We start from the raw sequence: 24,005 nt of genomic DNA, 5'->3' as shown, positions 1-24,005 counted from the left end.
TCAGACAAGAGTCCAGACATCAGAACGGACCCCCAACATCAGAGATAAATTGTCTTACTAAGCTTTGGCCACTGCATACAGATGAACACAGGAGATGAGAGGAAGTAGAGCCTAACTGGCACAGGGCAGCACCATCCCGCCCTGGAGAGAACGGCCCTTCAGAAAAAGCCTTGACAAGTAGTGAGCAGGTGTGACATTGGCAGATGAGACTGCGGAAAAGGCTACCATTTAGCTTCTGGGGTTTGTTCCTGCTGATACATCAGACAAGAGGCACGAGGTGTGTGGCCAAGGAGTCTGACAGTGAGGCAGAGAGGGGAAGCATCTCCCATGCATGAGAGACTGGGAATCCTGGGAGAAAGGACAAAGCTGTGACGGGAGAGAGAAGAGTAACGCCGACTCAGGTGAGGCCTGCGTGGCTCTCACAGATCCATGTACGCTGACTGAGTGTCTAGCCAGGAGTTGTGACCACTGTTCATTAGTTGTCATGGACGTTACTGAGACCTGTGGGTGAGATGGACACTGTGGTAACAGGTTTTAGCTGGGTGACAGATTCTGGATCCAGGATGGTTCCCGCTACGATCTTCCATGTCACTTTCTGTTGGCTTAAGAGTGGGTCATAGGCCAAAGCTGACTTGGAGATGAGGTGTTCGCTACTCCCCCCCTCCCATACAAGTCTATGATGCGTGCATCCCTTGGCGTCCTCTGTATCAAGCCTCAGAGAGCTGGCAGATGTTTGACACTGCTTAAAAGCTGGGGTCCAAAGTGTGGGAATATAAGCTAAGCCCCCATGAGTTCTCAAAGAGCCCCAAGGATCAGTGCTTGGCTAGGGGGTAGTTAAGGCTGTTTCTATGGCAGTGGCCCATAAGATGCATCCGTCCCACTCTGGTGAATAAAATTCTATCCTCAGCTTTGGTCACTCAGCCAATAATATCATCAGCCATTTAATTAGCATATAAAGCAACAGGCTTTTTTCTTTGGTTTGGTTTTAGGTTATTTTGGGGTTTTTTTTCGGCACAGGCTTTCTCTGTGTAGCCTTCACTGTCCTGGACTCACTTTGTAATCTAGGCTGGCCTCCAACTCACAGGGGTCCGCCTGCCTCTGCCTCCCTGAGTGCTGGGATTAAACTTGGGCACCACTGTACCCGGCTGCAACAGGCATTTTCACTCATGCAGACTTCTGGTTGATTTTTTTTTCCTACTTTGCCCCACCCCCACCCCCTTACCACTCACCCTGTCCCACCCACAGTGTTCCCCTTCCCCTTTCATACCCAACGTCTTCTGTTACCTTCCTCATCCCCCCTTGCCCACCTGCCCCCCAACCCCCATCCCACAGACTCCTTTCTAGTTCCTCAGCTTCTGCCCACACTCACTTCCACCTGAGTGCACATATATAAAAGTCTGAAGTTGGGTCCACATAAGGGAGAGAGCATGCAGCATTGGCCTTTTGAAGTTTGTGTTGCCTCGGTCAATATAACACCTTCCAGTTCCATCCGTTTTCCTGCAAGTTTCGTGGTTTTATTTTTCTTCATGACTGAATAAAATTCCACTGTCTGTATGTTGCTTGTTTCCATTACTCCTTCATCCACTGATGGACATCTAAGCCGCTAACGTTTTCTTGCTGTTGGGACAAGAGACATGAACATGGATCTCGGAGGTAGGGTAGAAAGCCTTGTCCGTCTATCCCCGAAAGAGGTGCAGCTGGGTCATGTGGTGATTCTATTCCTAGCTGTTACAAACGTCTTCTTAATTAACATTACATAATAATTAGCTTTACAACAACCTTTTCATACATGTATGTAATGTATTTTGGTCACATTTACCCACTATTACTCTTTCTTATCCCCATCCCACTCATCCTAATCCCCCATCCTCCTTCATGTCTGTCTGTCTGTCTGTCTGTTTCCCTGCCCCCTCAATGTGTGAGTGTGTGTGTGTGTGTGTGTGTGTGTGTGTGTGTGTGTGTGTGTCAGAGAGGGAGGGAAAAAGAGAAAATGGAGGAACAAGAGGAGGAGGAGGAAGAGACTCAAGATTTTCGTTAGGGATTTATTTATTTGTCATTTATTTACAGAAGTGTGTTATTTGCAGTCCCATGGACACCTTACCAGAGGTTACACTACTGTAGAAAATTGATCCTTCCTCTGCCTCAGGGATTACTTCCCTTCCACAGCAGGCTGCTCTTAGTTTGTGAGACACCCCGACACTGATCTCCATAGGGATGCACGGGGTTACATTCCTACCATCTGTAAGGGTTCGCCTCCCCCCACATCCTCGCCTCCTTAACTGTCTTGATGGCCGCCAGCCTGGCTGGAGTGCAGTGGCCGCTCTGAGCAGTTTCCTCAGACCTAAGGGCACTGAACACTTCTTAGAATTATTTCACAATTTCATGTATATGTGTAATCTAGTTTGACTCTAGCCTCTGTTATCTTCTCTTCCCCATCCCATTCCCAGTAAGTCCTCCTCCTCCTGGAGTCATGTCTGTCTGTCTGTCTGTCTGTCTGTCTGTCCATCTGTGCCCCACTGCATCTGCTTTGAGTTTCGCGAATGAACGTGATTGGGGTGTGCCATTTACTCCAGCAAGGGCAACTACACCACCCACGAATAAGACTCATCTCCAGCACCCATTAGCTGCCTATCGCTCTTCAGGGAAGTTGGGAATTCATCATCACCTCCCCCCATGGCAGAGCGTTGGTGGCACTGAGTGAAGTGCCAGGAGGCGAGCTTCCACAAACGTTTCCAGGCCATTTGTCTTTCTTCTCACGTGAACTGTCAACTGCGTTCCTTGACTTATTTACTGATCAGCAGTTTTGAGTTTGGGGTGTTGAATTTTTGCGGCTCTTCCTGTGATCTAGATATTAACCCCTTGTCTGCAGGGTGGTTAACAGTTGTTCACACTCTCCATGGTTTTTTTGTTGTTGTTGTTGTTGTTGTGCAGAAATCAGAGGTGTTTTATGTCCGAACTTCCATTTCAATATTTAGGAATGGAAGAAGGAGACTAGTGTACTGCAGGGTTTATTATGTACCCTGCATTTTACAATGTCTCATCTTGTCCTCGTTAAAGCTCTGTGAGGTTAAGCATTCCCGGGCCAGGTTTACGACTCAGTGCTTCAGAGAAGTGGTGCTATGCCAGGTCCATAGAGCTACCATGTGAAGCCAAGTCCTTCTGGGCTTCTCGGTGCTCCAGGGACATGATGCAGACATGCCAACTGAGGGCCCACCCATCTCCTGCTGCCTCTGAGGACACTCAGTTGCACATTTCTGCCCTGCAGTGTTACTCATATTCACCTCTCGTGTAATTGCTACAATTTCCAGGCAACGTACGCAAACAGTCTAAGTGATTTCATTGGTATCCTTATAGGTGTTAGCCATCTTGTATACTGTTAGGGTAGCTTAGGTTGTTAATATGTGAAAAAAAATACCACCTAGTAACAGGAGACTCACGGTAAAATATATTCATACATTAGGCTTGAGACAGCATCCCAGGCACCTATGATTTTCTTAAGACGGAAACACGATCCTGTGGTGTTTCCCTCACTGTAGTGCTACAGTGCCGTGAATATCTATTTAAAATGTGCAAGTGGGCTGCAGAGATGGCTCAGTGGTTATGTGCACTGGCTGCACTTACGGAGGACCTGAGTTCAGTTCCTAGCACCCTCATGGTGGCTCACAACTGTCTTTAACTCCATTTCAGGTAGTTCTTACGCCCTCTTCTGGCCTTTGTGGGCACTGTGTGCATACTGCGGACATACGTACATGGAGGCAAACACATGAAAAATGACTGAGTCTTTTAAAAAATGTCTTAGTGGAAATTAATAAACAATTAGGAATAAAAAATAGCCAATGTTGGATTATACATTATTAGTGTTAGTTAGCATTTCTGAGATGGTCAGAATGGTATGTGCCACAAAACAAACCAAGATGTTAAAGCAACAACAGCAATGTCTTCCAGAACAAAGTACTACACTAAGTGCTTAAGGATGAGCTGGGCGTAGTGGCACACACCTTTAATCCCAGCACTCGGCAAGCAGAGGCAGGCAGATGGTTGTGAGTTCGAGACCAGCCTGGCTTACAAAGCGAGTTCAGGACAGCCAGGGCTACACAGAGAAACTCTGTCTCCAAGAACAAAAACAAAACAAAGTGTTTAAGGATGTTACCACTTAAGCTGGGTGAGGTGGCGCATGCGTTTAATCCCAGCACTCAGGAGGCAGAGGCAGGCGGAGGGAGCGCTGTGAGTTCGAGGCCAGCCTGGTCTACAAAGTGAGTCAAAGTGTAGCCAAGCCAAGGCTACACAGAAAAACCCTAACTCGAAAAACCAAAAATAAAAAATATTAAAAAAAGGATGTTACCATTTAAGAGGACTATAATTTAACAGTAGTGCAGTACGTGATTGAGTAAAAGCGAGCTGCATATACAATCATTTTATAATGTCAGTATCTTTCAGAATTTACACAGTGGGTGCCCTGACCCCCAGTGGTGCTTGGCACTTGAACGCATTTACAAAACTGAGCCATCTTTGGAGTGACTTCAAATTGTTAAGTGCACCCACTCATGACAAATCTGTCTTACTACTATAAAATATGGAGTGGCCTCATGAAATAAGTTATTCATACATGTATGCGTGAAGTTTCCCTCTTTGTACTTGGCGAGGATAATAAAGTGTCTCAGAAAGGCCACCCTCCCCACTGAGGCATAACAGACAGTCTCTTTTGCTCTATTGACACATGAAAACCCAAAGTAAATCTTAGAACATTTGCAAAGTACATTTGTGCTCTTACATACTCCTCCCACCCTCCCTCCACCCCCCAGAAGAAAGCACCCTCTGAAATGACCTGCCCTCCTTCCCACCTGCCGCCCATGGGAAAGAGCATGGGGTTTAAGGCGACAAGGATGTCTTTATGCCAGCCTGCCTACTGTCAGCAGCACCACAGAGCTGGAATTCATGTCGCCGTTGGCTCCACTTCCCGTTGAAGGAGGAGTAAGCAAACAGCCTGCAAGTCTTTCCTCCCTTCCTGGGCTGTGAGGCCAGGCCTCTGAAGATCCACCCTTCCTCCTTGGAAGCTCAGTGACGGAGACATAGAACAGACACATCCATCGCCCTGCTGGCCTGTCCTTCCTTCTGAGGTGCTGTCAGCGCCTATGCTATGGGAAGTGCCTATAGATGCTCTCACACCAAAACAGGCTTTGTGGTGATTTTTTTTTTTTTTTTTTTTTTGAGCAGAGAATTTTCCTATAATGCTTATAGGCAGTTTGTGCACTCCTCTTTGTTGCTGTGATAAAGATTAAAGCAATTTGGAGAGGAAAGGCTGATTTAGCTTACACTCCTGGATCATAGCTCGTTAGATACTGGGGGAAACCAAGGCAGGAACCTGGAGGCAGGAGCTGATGGTGAGGCCATGAGGTGGTGGTGGTCATCGGGGAGGGGAGTGATGCTCATAGCTGCTCCTTGTGGCTTGTTCAGCCTGCTTTCTTACACAACCCAGGACCCACCAGCCCAGCCGTGACTCCGCCCACAGTGGAGTGGAGCCTCCCACACCAATCACTGACCAAGAAAATGCCCCACACACTACCCCACGGGGCACTGTAGTGTAGAGTAGGCTCTGCCCGGAGATGTTTGGAAATCAGGCGTAAGGCTGTCTCCTTTACAGATGCAGCAACAACAGAGACTGTAGGATCCCGTACATGATTGCCTTTAATTTATCTTTTTTTTAAATTTTACACATATTTCACCCCCCCCTCTCTCTCTGATTAAGGTTTCTCTGTGTAGCCTTGACTGTCCTGGACTCACTTTATAATCCAGGCTGGCCTTGAACTCGGAGATCTGCCTCCCTTTGCCTCTGCCTCCCAAGTGCTCAGGTTAAAGGTTGCACCATGGTACCTGGCTAAATTGTCCTGACTTTTAGAAGGTTGTATATTAGTGTTTCTGTGCATATGTGTTTGCACACCACTTGTGTGCACTGCCCATGAAGGGTAGAAGAGAGTGTCAGGTCCCCTGGAAATGGAGTTACAGGTGGTTGTGGGCTGCCATGTGGGTGCTGGGAACGACACCCAGGTCCTCTGCAGGAGCAGCCGGTGCTCTAATTACTGAGTCATCTCCTGACCCAAAATATTCTTTTTTATGTTAGGATAACTTTATCAAAAACAAAGTCTTTCCCATAACCCAACATGACTCTCTTTCTCTCAAACACGTTATATGGACAGTTATGGCAGGAAACTGTGTTGGGTCTGTGGACATAACCAAGGAGGACAAAGGGCCCTTTTGTTTTTTAAAATGAATGGATTGGTTTCAGTTTGGAAAGGCTGATAACAAGATTCACAGAATGGTCTAAATATAATATCTTTTTTTTTTTTAATTTCTATTAACCAATGACTAAAGATATCGTACAACTGTGTGTGTGTACGTATGTGTGTGTGTGTGTGTGTGTGCGCGCTTACAACTGTTGTTATGAGAGAAAGAGATTCAAGTATCGAAGAATAGAATCCAAGGGAAAAGCTGCATTTGCTCACTCTAAAGGTTTTACAAGTGACAGTGATAAACTCTGCTTACAAAACCATTTCACTTTATTTACTTACCTACATATTTATTTATAAGGTGTATTTATTATGTATACAGTGCTCTGCCTGCTTGTACACCTGCTCACCAGAAGAGGGCGTCAGATCACATTATAGATGGTTGTGAGCCACTGTGTGGGTGCTGGGAATTGAACTCAGGACCTCTGAGAGAGCAGTTAGTGCTCTCAACCTCTGCGCATCTCTCCAGATGGACCACTTCACTTTAAAAGAAAGTTAGACCTAGCTTGCTTAGCTGCAGAAGTAAATTATTGAGGGTTTCACACTACACACACACACACACACACACACACACTATATATATATATATGTGTATATATTATGTATGTGTAATTGTATATATGTATATTAAATATAGGTTTTCATTTAAAGCAATAAAATTAAATTAATTCTACTTGTTGATCCCTGGAATCTAATTGGAGGTATAGTCAAGTATTGCTTTTTGGGAGAAAACAATAATCATTGTTGTCATGAAGACTGTTTGGGAAATTGGTTTACTTCTTTTACTTGAACAATTAATAGGATTGAGTCATGTTTATTTACATTATAAGAGCTTTTGAAGACCCAAGTAACACAGTGTTATTATGGTCAATGGCATGATGAAATAATGGCAGTGGTTTCATGAAGAACTCAGATTCAATGAACATCTGGTTGCTACAGTGAAAGGCAGTCAGGGTACTGAACTGTATTGAGCCAGGGATTACTATTATGTGAGAAATGTCTGCCATGCTAAGAGACCTGGGCTGCCCAGAATGTCTCACTTATGAGAGAAATGACTGGGCAGCCGAGGGAAACTCGGTGGTGTGGGTTGTTGCTGATCGCTTATTAATGCAACAGCCAGGGTCTCAGAAACTAGCCTCGCCAACCAGCCTTCTGAGGGCCTGCGTCTCTCTTTCCCCGAAGGTCATCAGCTCCATGAGCTCGCTCTCTGAGTACTGCCTGCCCTCCATCCTGCGGACGCTGTTTGACTGGTACAAGAGGCAGAATGGCATCGAGGACGAATCACACGAATACAGACCGAGACCGAGCAATAAGGCGAAAAGGTACTTCCTCCTGGTGTCAGGGCTCTTGGCTCTCCTTCCTCTTCTTTCAGTATCTACCAAAATGAGAATCGTGTGGCCCCCAGGCTCTCTGGCTTCCAAGGAAGAGCCTCAGCAAATGCGTGGAGCCTTCTGGTCTGTAGCAGGTAAGGGCGTTTAGAGGGTCCTGTCACTGCCAGCTGTCACTGGTTGGGACAAGTTGTAATGGCCCCAGGTCATCAAACAGCTTGTTTCTTTCCTCTACAGTTTCCCCTCCAAGTCTATACTCAAGATCAGGCCATGGAAGGCCCAGTAACTCCGTAAGACATTTTAGGCTGTTATACACGTAACCTGGAGTGCTTAGCAAAGCATGGTGGAACGGCACTGGGCTGCAGGTAGAGACAGCTGGGCGGCTCAACGGGAGGGCGGAGATGTGGAGGTCAGCTTCTTGTCTGTGATTTCCTTGCTAGCTGAGAACCGTCTGTGTCCTCTGCGGTCCCTTCCCTGTGGGTTTCACAAGTAGAATTTGCTACCGCAGGAGCCGTCCAGCAGCCAACAGCGTTCTTACTGGGCTCAAGTTACTGCGTGACCCCCAACTTATAGGCAAACATGGAATTCCATAAGCTTGAAATTAGGATACTAGTTGGTGGTGGTGGCACATGCCTGTGATCCCAGCACTTGTGGAGGCAGAAGCAGGTGTATCTCTGGGCGTTCAAGGCCAGCTTGGTCTACAAATGAGTATAGGACAGCCAAGGCTACACAAAGAGACCCTGTCTCGGAAAAATCCATAAAAAGAAAGAAAGAAATTAAGGTATCATACCTAGTCAGAGAAAGAAAAGAGTTATGGATGTGAAGAAGGCTTACTACAACCATAGAACAAAGTGAGCTGTGGGATTGGGTGCGGGCAGAGCTGTGAAACCGTGTTCTGTTCTTGTGGAGGTCCTGAGCTGGGTTCCCAGAGCCACATCAGGCATCTCACAGCCACCTAGATCCTAGCTCTTCATCTGCTTGGGCACCTGCACTCACATGAGTGCAAGCTCACACGCACACATGCATACACACATAACGCGCGCACACACACGCACACGTGTGCACACACAATTAAAAATTAAACGAATCTTTAAAAAAAAATAGGGTGCTATCTTAAAAGTGGCTCTGGTCTTATATTTTTTAAAATGCCTTTAAGCATAGTAACTTGAAATTCATTACCAAAAGTCAGATATCACACCACTCTTTTCAAGTAGTTTAGCCTTTGTTTTTCTTGATAATCCGGATACTATGCTTAAATTTTTTTTTTTTTTTTGAAACTTAAGATCTGTAATTTTATCAAATACATTTTATCAGAGTGTCTAGCTTAGCTTTATAAAACACTTGAGTTTCTGCAAGATTCGGTCATATTTATTTATCACTTTAATAAGCAGCAATGGGTGACTTTTCAGGCTAAGTTTTAGTTGAAGGAATTTTAAAAAAACAAGTAAAGCCAGAGCCTCACTCTCTGGGCCTGGTGCAGGTGGCAAACCTCCTTTTCCAGCCTCCCACATCCTGGGATTACGTGAGCTCCCAGGAAATGCCCAACAACACCGTCTGCATCCTTTAACAGTGACTGCTTTAAAGTGTGTGTGCGGTGTTCTCAGTCGATTCACAGCACCCTGCAGATGTCACCACTCTCTAATTGCACAGCATTTCCTGACTCCAAAAAGAAAGCCTATCCCCATTAGCAGTCTTTCTTTAATCTTTTCGTTGTTTAGTTTTTTGATCTTTATTTTATGTATATATGTTTGTATGCATGCATGTATACCCCATGCATGCAGTACCTGTGGAGGCCAGAAGAGGGCATCAGAACCCCCGGAGGATGGAGTTACAATGGTTGTGAGCTGCCGTGTGGGTGCTGGAAACTCAGGTCCTCTCCAGAGCAGCTGATGCTCTTAACTGTTGAGCTGTCTCTCCAGCCCCTTTAGCAGTTTTCCTTCAGGAATAACTTGTTGATACATTACTTTTTGATGGCGGGATTTCCACTGTATATCTGAAAATGGTTTACACTAAGTTTCACTGAATCACTTCCTCCCATCAGACGTGTGGGCTTGAGTGGGAGAGCGACTCCCCTGGGGATGACTCTCCACAGGGACCCAGCAGCCATTCATAAAAGTTGGGCTAAGTGAGTTTGTTCTTTTTCCTCTGTCCTCTCAGAATTCAGTTACTAGATACTGTGTGAGCTGGTTTGCATTGAAAAATGCAAGATTTGTTGTTGGGTTTTTTGTTGTCGTTGTCAGTCATTGGGTTTTTGTTGTTGCTGCTGTGTTTGTTTGCTTGTTTGGGGCTTAGTTTTGGTCTTTAGTCACTACTGATCATTTGTAGGAAACCAGGGTCAGTTTTGAGGTCAGATGTCCACAGAATTAGCACAGTAAAATTTACCTCGGTAGTGTTTTAGCTACACTTCAACATTCAAAGGAAGAATCTCTAGCCAGGGTGGCGGCGCTCACCTTTAAGCCCAGCACTCGGGAGGCAGAGGCAGGCGGATTGCTCTGAGTTCGAGGCCAGCCTGGTCTATAAAGTGGGTTCCAGAGTTATGTATAGGGCCCTGTCTTGGGGGAAGGGTAGAAGACTATCTGTGCCTGGGAAAAGGCTAAGAGATCAAGAGTCTCAAAGACGTGTGACGTAGCTAGGCTGTGACTAAAATACTAAAATGAGAACTTTAGGGTGAGGCCTGAACAACCGAAAATAGTGGTGTGGGAGGAATTGACACTGGGTCACGGCTTCTAAGATTAGGGCAATAGCAACATTTTCACTGCCAAAAGTATTTGTCAGAAGCCTCTGGCTCCTGTCAGTTGGACCTCAGCTAGGTAATACAATTGAACTCATTATTAGAAAAGTATATAGCTTTTATCTGAAGGTATAATTTGCGTTATTAAATAAAATCAGAACTTTAAACATGTTTGGTTTTACTTTTTATTTCTTCCCAGCCAGGAATTACCCCTTTCCCGGGGTTCTCTGGGCACTTTTAAAAACAATTCTACAATCTTTTTTGTTGTTTTGTTTTGTCTTTATCATCATCTTCATCTTCATCATCATCGTCACTGGGTGGGGGTGGGGTACACGGGCCTTTATGTAGAGTTTAGAGGACAGCTTTGGGGAGTCAGCTCCAAGTGGGTTGTCAAGCAGGTGGTGTGGAGCCAGTTCACTTGCCCTCTCTGGCCCCTTTAAAGGACCCTTACATGGGCTCTCCTTTGGAACACAGCTTTGTACAAGGTCCGCTCCCTGGCTGGCTGCTCATAAATGATCAGAAATGAGTTCCTTTGGAAAAGCAAACCCAAAGCTTCCGCCCTTAACCTCACCAACCTCCCCAGATGTGATGTCACACGGTAACAGGCACTTCCAGAAGTTTGTGCGTGTGCACGTGTATCTTACATCCTACCTTGTTGCCTCGTGGTGGCAGCAGCGCACACCTTTAATCTCAGCACTCTGGGAGGCAGAGGCAGGCAGATCTCTGTGAGTTCGAGGCCAGCCTGGTCTACAGAGCCAGAACAGGACAGCCAGGGCTACACACAGAGAAACCCTGTCTGGGAGGCACGGGGTGGGGGGAATGCCACCTTGTTTTCCTCTTACTCCTCATGGCCAGAGACAAACATGTGCCATACTTAAAATTCCTTTGGCTTATTTAGGGAGCTCCTTCCAAAGGAGTGCTATCTTGTCATCCTCAGTAGTATGACCCCTTTATGTGTTTGGGATATTACACTAAATACTATATATGCCTGACCACCTTAAACCTTCATGTAAGTAAAGGTGACCATCCCTAACTGGAAAAGTTCAAAAACTGAAATGCTTTAAAAAAAATTTTTTTTCTTTTGATGCTGACAGGAAATCAAAAGTAAATCACTCCACAGCTGATTTCACTCAGCAGATACAGACACCCTGGGGGTATGCCCAACACATTCCAATCACTGTCAGGCTGCCTAGAAGCTATTTACAGGATGTAAGGGGATTTCGTGTTAGGTGTGGGTCTTATCCCCAAGATTTTATGTATACCAATACCAAATCAGAAGACATGGGCACTCTGGTCCCCAACACTTCTGGAAAGGGACACTCAGCCTGTGTGATTAGCATTTCCCTTTCATGGACGGAAAAAGCAGAAGAGGCATCATTTTAAGTCAGGGCCTTTCTGCACCACAGTCACTGCAGCAGCCACCATAGAGGCTTGAAGTCTGTACCCAGAAAACTGGGGCGGTGAAAGTGCATTTCTGCCGTGAGATTCCTTTTCCTGCTCCTTGACTTTTGAATGAGTGCAAATGGCTCCCCCTCTCCCATACCCTGCTTCCATATTCATCTTTTCTCCGGCTTCGATTCCTTCCTCCACCCCACCCTCACCCCCGCATTAAATCTCAAGTGTCGAAGGGCCAGCAAGAAAGAGCCAAAGCCAGGAGGTGGCGGCACACGCCTTTAATCCCAGCACTTGGGAGACAGAAGCAAGTGGATCTCTGTGAGTTTGAGGCTAGCCTGGTCTACAAAGCAAGTCCAGGACAGCCAAGGCTACACAGAGAAACCCTGTCTTGAAAAACAAAAACAAAAAAACAAAAAAAAAAGAAAGAGCAAAAAAGCGGTGCAAAATTATCTCCATTCCTACCTACGATGCTAGCCGCTTCTCCTGATTTAAGACCTTTTTGTGAAGTCTTTTCGTTAATTACATTGCTACACTATGTCCCAAGGCCCTTAGAATACACGCCTCCACCGTGGAAGCGCTGTCCCCTGTGTGGATTGCAGTTTATGAACCATCGCATTCCCTGGGCTATGAGGGGGCTTTAGAAACGTCCACAGAATGAGGTGCCGGGCCCACAGATGGCTGGGCGGTTGGAATTTTTGGAGTCAAATATTCTGGCAGGATTTGCCCGTGGAACCATAGTAAAGACCACAGAAGCTGTCTGCTGGCGTGGGTAATACATGATCTTTTCAGAGCAGAATGGTCCAGGGGGGCTGAGAGCAATCTTCCGAGGAAGTGTTTCACCCTAAAAGTACCTTGACTGTGCTGTTCTGAACTTTGCAGTGACGAACAACAGCGAGACTACTTAATGGAGAGACGGGACCTCGCCATTGATTTCATCTTCTCTTTAGTGCTAATAGAAGTTTTGAAACAGGTGAGTAATTCATTTACAATCACTTTTTGTTAACACTTTGTAAAAACTAATCAAGCTTCAAGAGTCTGATTTTCCTAACACTGGGCACTGTGACTCGTGACTGCGATAGGTCATATGCATCTATATTAATAAGCTGTTTAATTCCAAATTCAATATCTTTTTTTTTCCCTAGATCCCCCTTCATCCTGTAATAGACAGCTTAATACACGATATTATCAACTTGGCCTTCAAGCACTTTAAATACAAAGAAGGGTAAGGTGGTTTCCCTGTTCACAGTGTTGACCACGCCGAGGGTTTGGTCTTTTCTGGGCACCAGCTCCCTAACTTGTCATCTTCTTCTCCACTCAGGTACCTGGGTCCCAACACGGGCAATATGCACATTGTGGCAGATCTGTACGCAGAGGTCATCGGTGTGCTGGCACAAGCCAGGTAAGAGCCTTTGCGCAGGGACCAGCACTGAGGTCGGTGTGTGCGCACATCCTGAAACCAGTGAGAGGCAGCTTGAAAGTGGCCCGTGGGCTGGATCCCACCACACCCCAGAGTTTCAGGCCGCTATTCCCAAGGGGGAAAATGGACCTGACCCAAGTTATTTTCTCTCTGTTCAAATATTCTAAAGACATTTATTAGTTTTTCAAGTTGTTGTTTTTTTGTTTTTTTTTTAATCTTTCAGGGTCAGATAGTTACAGTCTTGTCATCCGTAAGTGGGAAAATTCCATTCTACGATGTCCCTTTTACTACAGCCCTTACTTAATTCATCAGAGCTAAAAATGTCCCAGACATTGTCATGGAAACAAGTCAGGGGGGAAATTCTCATTGCTAAATTTATCCGGCCCCATGATGCTACATAGCGAGAGCTGAGCCACCGTAGACTTGTTCCAGATGTCACACCCTCCTTACCAGAGGCGAGTCAGCCAGGAGGCTGCCTGTCTACGCCAGGTAAAGAGCGCTAAGGGCCCAGTAGGAGTTTAGGCCGAGAAAACAGCATTCAGTCAGAGATGCCTCAGTCCGTGTGAAGTGCAGTCCTCAGAGAAAGACCGTTTTCCTCTTTAAGAGATGGAATTCTTTTTTTTTTTTTTTTTTTTTTGGTTTTTCAAGACAGGGTTTCTCTGTGTATCCTTGACTGTCCTGGACATTGTAGACCAGACTGGCCTCGAACTCACAGCGATCCACCTGCCTCTGCCTCCCAAGTGCTGGGATTAAAGGTGTGCGCCACCACCGCCCGGCAAGAGATGGAATTCTTTACACCCATAATTAGTGCATCCCTCAACCCTTGTCAGAGAAGCTTCTTTTTGCAGTTGACGGCAAGTAACACAGGGACCCATAATGGATCGCTGGACAGAATATGAGACAATGGTGTGCTCAGCTCCAAATGAGATGTCTCTAACACACGCTAAGGTTCAGGGAGCATCCGGGATGAAGGAGCAGAGAGGTGGTTGATAAACAGAGGCAGTGGTTGCCCGCAGCGGAACAGCGTTTGCTAGCTGTGACAGGGCTGTTTGCACGTGTGATCTCACAGCAGCTGCGGCTCGGCACATACGACCCATGTAAGGTCAAGCGGACCCCGCAAGCCCAGCATGGATGGGAGAGGACTCAGGAACTGTCACCCTGGTCTGAGGAGCTCATGGCACTTGATGACTGCTGGCGGAGAGAGAGAGAGTCAGTTTTCTTCAGGGATGTGGATCTAAAGAGTCTGCCTGTCCTTCAGGAGATGGTCCTACACCCGCTCACGGACAGGCAGCACTAAGTGGGTTTTTTGAAAGTGCATATGAAGTTGGGAAGGAAAAGTGGGGCAGGGGGTAGGAGAGGAGTTGGAGGGAGGGTGAGGCTGGGTTTCACCAAATCACATTATATAAAGGTATGAAATACTCAAATAGTAAAAAAAAAAAAAGTTTAAAAATTAAAAATTGTTTTAACAACTAGTCACATAACTTCATCTAAAGAAGAAAATGCTTAGCATTTTTTTTTTTTTTTTTTACAATCGTTCTTGGTACGAGCACTTGGGTTTGGTCCCAGACCCCTTGTTCCCATAGATACCAACATCTGTGGTTGCTCAAGTTTCATTCACACAGCATACAGTGTTTCTGTATAAGCTCTAAGTCATCTCTGGGAAACCTGTAACCCTAATACCATGTGAATGCCGAGCAGATAGTTAACATGCCCCATCGCTTAGGGAACAGTTAAAAAAAAAAAAAGCCCCACCCTAGAGAAGTGAAATATCCTCACATAGCATAGAAGGGCCTACTTTATTGAAACAAGCTTTTTACATCATCAGCATCATTGTTTTGTTAGGGGGCACAGACAGCTGGCAGGAGTTGATTTTCTCCACTGCTAATCGTCAGCTTTGGCGGCGAGCACCTTTACTCCCTGCGCCATCTCTGCTGGCCCCTCCAAAACATTTTTCAGTTACTTGCGTAGCAGTCTCACCTCACCCAGGGAAAACTGTGCCTCGCTCACCCACGTGACTTGTTTGTTTACTCACACAACAGAGGAGGCACTTCCAAAGGGCGAGACAGGGACATCAGGAAGGAGTATTGAGGCCCAAAGCAGATGTTGACAGAGTAGAACCAGCCTGAACTGGTCAATTAAATGGCAGGGGCCTGATAGCTGAGCAGAGTTCAGTTCCCAGCATAAGGCAGCCCACAACAGTGCTAACCCCAGTTCTGGGCGATGTGCTGCCCTCTCCTGGCCTCCACAGGCACGGTATGCCATTGTGGTTGAGTCTGAATACACTTTAAAAAAAATCTGTTATGATAATTGTGGTTCGTGAGTCACTAAGGAAAGGAGGAATAATGTATTTTAGAGGGATTTCCACATAATTGAGTAGTGAGGGTGCTGTCATTAATCTGAATAAAGCCGGCCAGTAATCCATGCGTACCTACAAATGACTTCTTAAAAAGAAGGCGTTAATATGTGTGTTTTGCGAGTTCATCTGACTCTGGAAATCTCAATATTTTTTCTTTGTAATTATTCCAGCAAAATTCCCTCACATTATAATTTGGAGAGTTTAGTATGCTTACTATCATAAAAATAAGATTTTATGCGTTTCTTAGTTGTTATGAATAGTGCATACTACTGAGTATTGTCAAGTGACCATCCTAGGCTGTGCAGGCTCCGAACGAGTTGAGAAATAGTGTGATACGAAGGGTGGGGGCTCAAGCCCGTAGTCCCCAAACTTAGGAGGCTAGAGCAAGCTGGAGGCTAGCCTGGACTACATGAGTTCCAGATAAGTTTGGGCTGTAGAGTGATGCCCCATCTCAAAATCTGAGGGGACGGGAAGGGAAGGGAAGAAACACTCTAAGCCAGCCGCAGGCAACATGCGGAGATGGACGAGCCACTAAGCTCTATTTTCTGTGTTTGTGATGCGAATTTGTCCTGGCGCTACTACAGTTGACGGTAAGAAAAGCTCAAATTCACTACAGTCTACTTTCATCTCACCGACAAATTCTTTAATTCCTTATCATTAAAGGGTGGGATTATTGCTTTGTTTTCTCAGCAGTCACTTGATGATGTTTTCAAATTCAGTTATAAGTTTAAGGGCTGCTCAGACGGTCTCAGCCCGGAAACATGTCGTCGTCGTCTTTATGACAGATGAACAACCTCAAATTGCTGCCGCGCCATGAAGTGTCCCTGAGCACACAGGGACACCGCTTTACTGCTGCAGTGGACAAGCACTGCTTTGAATAACAGCACCAATCTCATCTCCGATTGTATATCGGTTCCCACCTCTCTGTGTTCTAGCAGAGCCAATGTGTAAACCTCTCTAGCGGCAGTGCCGCCTAATCCCCGACTTTAAGGTCTGTCTTGATATTGAGACATTGAAATATAGTACCAATCTCTTTCAAGGTGAAATTGAGTTAAAAATGGATTTTCTCAGTACTTGAGTTAAAATTGGATGCGTTTATTTAGATCGTGCTTGCTTCAAAGACTCCTAGATTTGAAAGCTGGGTTTTCTTTTCCTCCATACCTAGGTCCCATACATTTTAAAGCAATGGCTTATCCTTTACGTGTGCTTTTCTTCTTTCTTTTGTCTAATGTGTGTGAGTGTTTTGTCCTTGAGGATATGTATGTACCGTGTGCACGCAGTGTGTGCAGAGGCCAGAAGAGGGCGTCAGATTCCCTGGAACTGGGATTACAGACAGTTGTGAGCTGCCATGTGGGTGCTGGGAACTGAACCCAGGTCCTCCATAAGAGCAGCCTGTTCTCTTAACTGCTGGGTCATTTCTGCAGGCCTCTTTATGAATGCCACAAATTGACTCATTGTTTAATTACTGTATATGCTAAATATAGCACCAAATGAAGTATTAAAGGAAAGACTATAGACAAACTTGTTTTTTCATTCAAAAAAATTATAAAGGAAAATAGATTTTAAGTGGAAATTCATTTACAGGTTACTTTTGCCCTAAAATAACATGTTTATGTCATGTGTAACTTTCACAGTTTAAAAAAAAAATAGTTGTATCTATTTTTAAATGAAAAATAAAATTTTAGCCACTATCTCATTATAGTGTTGATGTACTGAGTTACATTAGCAGCCTGCCATTTTCTAACTCCCCTTGTTTTAGCTGTGGACTGGGAATTAAAAGAATAAATGTTCAGCTGTGGGCCTTTTCTATGAGGAAAGCCTGTGCTCGTCAGGAGACATGAGATGGTACTTAAAACATTTCATATTAATAACATTTCGACAGTGTGGTGGCCATGCTCACCCTGGGGGACACTTCTCGGTGAGGCCCTCAGAGTGGCCATGCAAGCGTGTGCGCAGCGTCTGCGTAAGCATCTCAACAGACTTACCACCCCTAGGCACCGAATACACTCAGCATGCTTGCTGAGTACCTACTGTGTGCCTGAGTGCCTACTGTGTGCCCGATCTCGTGGAGCTTGCTTCTAGCCAGAGGGGTCAGGCAATAAACATTACAGGAGTGAGCTGTAACATATTTAAGTTAGGGGCCTTTCCTCCCCACCCCCTCAGCCCCCCGTTTCTCTTCTCTCTCTCCTTCCTTCCTTCTTCCTTTCTTTGGTAGAGGAACTCGAACCCAGGACCTTGCATACATTAGACAAACAAGTGCCATTGACCGGAAGTCCTCAAGCATGCTGGGTAAACACTCTGGGATGACCTATAGCCTTCATTTCCTTGTTATTGTTTCCTTGGTGGCTTTTCCTTTGGAAACAGGGCCTCTCTAAATTGCCCAGGCTAGCCTGGAACTCTCTGTATCTCTGGCAGGTGGCAACCCTTAAAGCTCCCACTCCTGCCTCAGCATCCCAGGCAGCTGGGACATCAGGCCTGCATCACAGGCCAGGTGCCATTTTCAGATGCCTTCGCATTCATCCACATGAAGATCGCTTGAGTAGTTGAGGAAAGTGTGTTGGCCTGCATGCATTAGCTGGCTGGTGCTGCCTGGATACTGGGGACACCATAACACTGACAGATGTTTCTTCAGCATCCCAGATGTAAAGGTCACTGTGTTAGCTGGGTGGTTCCCCTGTGGAGAAGCAGCCTTCTTGCTAGTCTTCACTGGGGGTGAGGGTGGGGGACTGGCAAAGGAAAGGCATAAACAACCCATAATACTAAATCTAGGCAGGGGCTATAGGATATATTTTTAGCGAGTTTTCAGACCATGCCCATATAGGGAACATACTTTTAAAATCCTGGATTTAGCCTGAAGGTGTAGCATGAGGATTAAGAAGAGGGAAATCTGAAATCAGCCGTGGCCTTAGACACCAGCGCCATCAGTGGCCAGCTGCGCAGCTTTGCCAGGCTTCGAAGTCTTGGTATTTGCAAAGGATACGACTGTCCGTCCATCTCCCCGTCCACACCCCACCCCCACCCCCACCCACCCACCCCGGAAATGATCAAAGAGCTCCCCTGTGTGACTGAAGTGCTTAGAGGTGTCTGTTTGCCTTTTGGATCATCACTGTGATCTTGACATATGTGTGTGTGGTGTATATATTTAAATGTTGTACACATATATACTACACACACACGATATAGAAAAGAAGGATGTCTGTCGCTGGAGTTTGGAATTTATATTTTAAAATGTTCAGGAGTATAATTTTAAGTTTCCATTCAAATGGGCATTACCTGATGCCAAATCAAGCTTTCTAAGTTTAATAAAATTTACATTTTAATCTTTGTTAGTACGCTCATCCGAAAGACAAAACCGCAAATTTTGTTTTGTTCTTTTTTTTTTTTGGTTGTTATGATTTGTTTTTATTCTTATGAATGTGATCTCGATCAATTATAATGTTCGGCATGTTTTTGAAATTCTGTGTTGACATTTTTTTTCCCTCTTTCTCCAAAACATACTTTTTCCCATTAATTAATTTATTTATTCACTTTACATCCTGATCGCAGCACCCTCCCCCCTTCCCTCCCCCCTCCCCCGTCCCCCTTTGACCCCTGCTCTCCTCTGAGTTCCACCCTCACATCCCCTTGCCCTACCCACCCCCTTTCCTCAGAGAAGGGGAAGGCCCCCACTATGGGTACCAACTTGCTCTGGCACATCAAGTCCCAGCAGGACTGAGTGCATCCTTTCCCACTGAGGCCAGACAAGGCAGCCCAGCTAGAGGAAAGGGATCCAAAGGCAGGCAACAGAGTCAGAGACAGCCCCCACTCTAGTTGTTAGGGGACCCCCCCCCCCACGATGGCCAAGCTGCACATATTTTTACTTGTAAAGCAAATACAATTAATATTCCTCCTTTGTTTTTACTTTATTAAAGGAAGTCAGAAGTGCAGAGATGAGCCATTTCGGAATTGTTGTCTTGAAAGTGGATGTTTTACAGAAATCCATAAAATGCCACCATAGATCAGGATTGAGCCCTTAGCTGCACCGCAGAATACTTTACTCAAAATGCACTCAAGTCTTCACATAGCCACTAACCCGTCTGTTCTTCTGCCTTTCCAAAAAGACGTAGACAACGTTAGAAAGCCTATAAAATGTAAAGTTTAATAAGCTGCGACTAGAAGAACTCTGTGTTCCCCACCCCCCACCACTCTGTCCCAACCCCCATTCCCCCCACCCCCCACCCCCTAGCTAGCAGAATGTCCCAGCACTCGCCTTCTCTGTCTCCTGTCCTGTAACTTCTACTTCAAGACAACAGGTGTTCTGAACTCACAGATTCTGGCCATTTATGTCCAGCTGCCCTTCCTAAGTGAGACTTGCTACCCTGTCTATCCTCCTAGCCTTAAGACCGACTCTTTTCTTATTATTAGTTATAAAGCACGCCCAAATAAAAACCATCAGGCACCAATGTTAGTGAGAGTGAAAGTGTGAACATCCCAATGAACCCCCAAAATGTGTGTATGCACGGATTTACCACCAAAGCCTGAGAATCCATGACAGGGTTAGAACTGAAAAGCAATTAGCTTCAGAGGTGTGTGTGTTTGTGTGTGTGTGTGTGTGTGTGTGTGTGTGTGTGTGTGTTTGTGTGTGTGTGTGTGTGTGTGTGTGTGTGTGATGGTCTCTCTGTCTATCCCTGGCTGCCTAGGAGCCACTATGTACACCGGGCTGGCCATCAACCTGCCTCTGCCTCCCAAGTGTGGGAATTAAAATCGTTAAAAACAAATGATGTTATAGGCATAATTGATATAAATCTGCTTTTTCTTTCTTTCTTTATTAAGATTTACTTATTTATACAGTATTCTGCCTGCATGTGTGTCTGCAGGCCAGAAGAGGGCACCAGATTTCATGGATTGCTGGGCATTGAACTCAGGACCTTTAAAAGAACAGCCAGTGCTCTTAGCCTCTGAGCCATCTGCCCAGTCTCTTAATCTGCTCCTGTGGCTTCTGTGTCTGTCTTCGTGCACCAGAGCAAACCTGCAGGCCCGTGCGTGCAGCAGGGAGCTCATTCTTACCTATCTGTGCTAGCAGAGAGCCAGGACTTTGCCATGCTGTGCCAGCACTGGGTGTCTGAGCATCCGCAGTAATTAGGGTCTCTGAAACAGTCTTGTAACGTAGCCCAGGCTAGACTCAAGCCCACTGTCCTTTTTTTTTTTTTTTTTTTTTTTTTTGTCTCCACTTCTAGTGTGCGGGAACCATGGGCATGCACCAGCCTTTACCATTTTCCCTCAGATGTAATTTCCGCTTTCCCATTACCAGTCTTTTCCTTCAGATTAAAAATATATTTTTCCATAATCATTGACCTAAAATTATACAAGAACAACAGAAAACTTAGGCAATGGAAATTGAGGTATTTTCAGCCTTGTTTGAGATACAGGTCTAAAAATTATTTGTGGTCACTGTCAGAAATAGCTGATCTCCTAAGCTATACTCAGATGCTCGCTGTCAGACACTTTGGACCCTAGGGACCTGCAAGTATTTTGGTGGTAGCTAAGTCTGAGAAAAAGGAGGGCTGTTGGTTTGTCTGTTTGATATGCTAAGGTTAAGAGCTAACCCTAGAGAGATGGCTCAGCAGGTAAAATCTGGCTGCTCTTCCAGAGGTCCTGAGTTCAATTCCCAGCAACCACACGGTGGCTCATAGCCATCTATAATGAGATCTGGTACCATCTTCTGGTGTGCAGACATACATGCAGGCAGAACACTCTATGTAATAAATAAATAAATCTTTTGAGAGAGAGAGAGAGAGAGCACTAAACCATCAGGAGAGGGTCTAACCAGCAACATAGCTCAGGCTGAAAGAGATGTGGGACACTTTACTGGCCAAAGGGAGGGGAGGAGCCAGATGGCGCCTCTGCCAAATCCTTAGGGCCTGGCGGCTGTTGCTCTCCCCCTGATCTGAAGGAGCCCACCTTGGCACTGGAGGCCCTCAGGATAGGGACGTTCTTACTTGTGACCTAATGAGTCTTCTATGCTTTCTTAGGTTCCCTGCCGTCAAGAAGAAGTTTATGGCGGAGCTGAAAGAGCTCCGGCATAAAGAGCAAAGCCCCTACGTGGTGCAAAGCGTGATCAGTCTGATAATGGGAATGAAGTTCTTCCGGATTAAGATGTACCCCGTGGAGGACTTCGAGGCGTCCCTCCAGTTTATGCAGGTAAAGTCCCTGCGTGAGCACCACAGATGTCACCTCACGAACCACAGTGCCCAATACAGCGGGGATCAGCATCAGTACCCAACTTCTCAGTTCTACAGCATGACACACACCCAATAGGATGAATATTTCACGTTCTAGAATATGTTTGCAGTACTGACGGTTGGCTCTGGGGCTCGTGCTAAGCAAGCTCCCTACCACCCAACTACAACCCCAACGGGTTTTTTTTTTTTTTAAGTTTTTATTGTGTAACTTCGTCACTCTTGGTTGACCAGGTTGGCCTCAAACTTGCAATCCTCCTGGCTCGGACTCCCAGCTCACGTTTTTGTATTTGAGTCTTTTGCTTGCTGGCACTGTGTCGGCTAAGCTTTCTGTGATGCTGGACCATGTCAATAATGGAAATTTCCGGTCCAGCCACACAGCCAGCAGGGAGACTCTGCTGTGTCTCCTCTCTCCTCTCTCTCTCTCTCTCTCTCTCTCTCTCTCTCTCTCTCTCTCTCTCTCTCTCACACACACACACACACACACACACACACACACACACACACACACTTCCACCTTCTAGGTAAGTCACAAAATGCCTTAATAATGCCAGATAATCAAATTGCCTAAAGCGTCATCAAAACCTAGGATTTCTTGTGGTTGACTTTTTCCCTTTCTCCTTCGCCCACTGAGCTCACTCTTTGATGGAACCTCAGCTGACTTAGATCATCTGGTCAGCAGCACCAGGTGGCCTCAGTGGCTTTCACGAGCATGCGGACTTTGGTGAAGAAGTCTCTCTTCTCTGTACTGCAGAAGGGAGTCTTAACTTTGGATGTATCGCCCCAGCTGCTTAGGAGAATTTAGCAGAATGCAAGTCTCTACTAAGAGCTGAAGGGATTTCTCTAATGCTGCTGGTGTCATTAGGTGTTGATCTTACTGGACAGTTGACATGTATGAATTAGGAACACAGGCTACACAGCTTCATAGTACCAAAGGCCACAGTCAAAAAGTGACAATTCCCAAAAGCTGGAATTCTTCTGCACTGCTAGTGTGGGTAGCAAATGGCACACAGCCAACCTTATTGTTAGAAAGAAGTTTGGGGTTGCAGGAGACTGCCACCCCAATAAGTGTCCAGCCGAGGCAAAACTTGGTCAAGTGGCTAAGCTCCAAAGGGCAAGCACACTGGCAGAAAGGGCACCTGGTCTTGAGTCTAACACAGGTGGTGGCTGACTGGCTTTCCCCCATTGGCTGGGATCTGACATCACAGTCTTTCAAGATTAGCTAGTTTTAAAAGACTCAGCAAAGGAAATGAAGGAGAAAGGGGTCAGCCACGTTAATCCTTTAAATTCTGGGGGTTTACAGGGTAAACAAATGCTTTATGCAGGAAGGGAGGGATTAAAACTTTTGCATACAAGCTGGGGAGATTAAGAGATGTTCATTTGTTGTAAACAAAAGTTTTGTAGTGTTTGACAGAAAAGACTCAGCATTTATTACATCCTGGTAGCTAAACCTAGAATTACCAGTTGATCCAGGAGGCCCACTCCTCAGCCCATACCCAAGAGAAATGAAAATACAGTCCACACAAAGGCGTGGCCACAAGTGTTGGTGGCTGTGTTCTTTAATAGTAAATGGAAGGGGAAGCAGTGTACATGGTATTTCTGTGCAGTGTGGTAGCAGTTTAGCCTAAGGAGTGCCAGATTCCTGCTGCAGCATAGAGAACCCCTAAAAACATCACGCAGAATAAAGGAAGCTAATGTTAACCCCAGAGATGGATGGGAGGAGAAAGATCACCAACCCAAATAGTCGTGGCCAAATTAGTTAATTAAACGAGCTTTGTGTGTGTGTGTGTGTACACTGACTCCCTCTTTCTATGGCAGGGTTCAAGAGGTCAGCATTGGCCATGAAGAAGACAAGATTTCTATAGCTCAAGAGTAGGGGGTTTCAAAATGGGGGAATTTGGTGGGCAAGACAGGCAGGGTTACAGGGCAGAACATTAGCATAACAAGTTAGTCATAACAGCCTCCTGAAACAAAGGTGATTGCACGGTGGTTGTAACAAGGTAGTCATAACAACCTTTTGAAACAGAGGTAGGGTTGCAAGATGGTTATAATAACTCTTGAAACAAAGACATGGTTGCCGTTTCCCGGAGCAGGCGGTACGGAACCATTTGTGGGTAAGGTTGCAGGTGGGTATGGCCCAATCCTTGAGAAAGAGAGAGTTAATGATAAGCATGGTGAGCCTTGTGTGTCTTTACTGTAAGATGGCTTTCAAGCCCAAGATGGAGCAGGCTGGTTCATCACCGGGCACAAAAGGCCACATACTATATGAATCCATT

General features: G+C 45.7%; 1 protein-coding gene across 1 annotated transcript in view; it reads left to right on the top strand.

The window, feature by feature from the left end:
• Fry (FRY microtubule binding protein) overlaps nt 1-24,005 on the top strand; it is a 250,299-nt gene that overhangs the window by 70,501 nt on the left and 155,793 nt on the right. Inside the window, exons 4-8 of the mRNA XM_051162840.1 lie at nt 7,467-7,606; nt 12,618-12,708; nt 12,881-12,960; nt 13,057-13,137; nt 21,523-21,691. Coding sequence (XP_051018797.1) covers nt 7,467-7,606; nt 12,618-12,708; nt 12,881-12,960; nt 13,057-13,137; nt 21,523-21,691 — 561 coding nt within the window. The remainder of the gene's footprint in view (nt 1-7,466; nt 7,607-12,617; nt 12,709-12,880; nt 12,961-13,056; nt 13,138-21,522; nt 21,692-24,005) is intronic.

This window comes from Acomys russatus, chromosome 19 (genome assembly GCF_903995435.1).
Source record: "Acomys russatus chromosome 19, mAcoRus1.1, whole genome shotgun sequence".
NCBI classification, from domain to species: Eukaryota; Metazoa; Chordata; class Mammalia; order Rodentia; family Muridae; genus Acomys; species Acomys russatus.
This window is presented reverse-complemented; position numbering and strand designations above follow the sequence as displayed.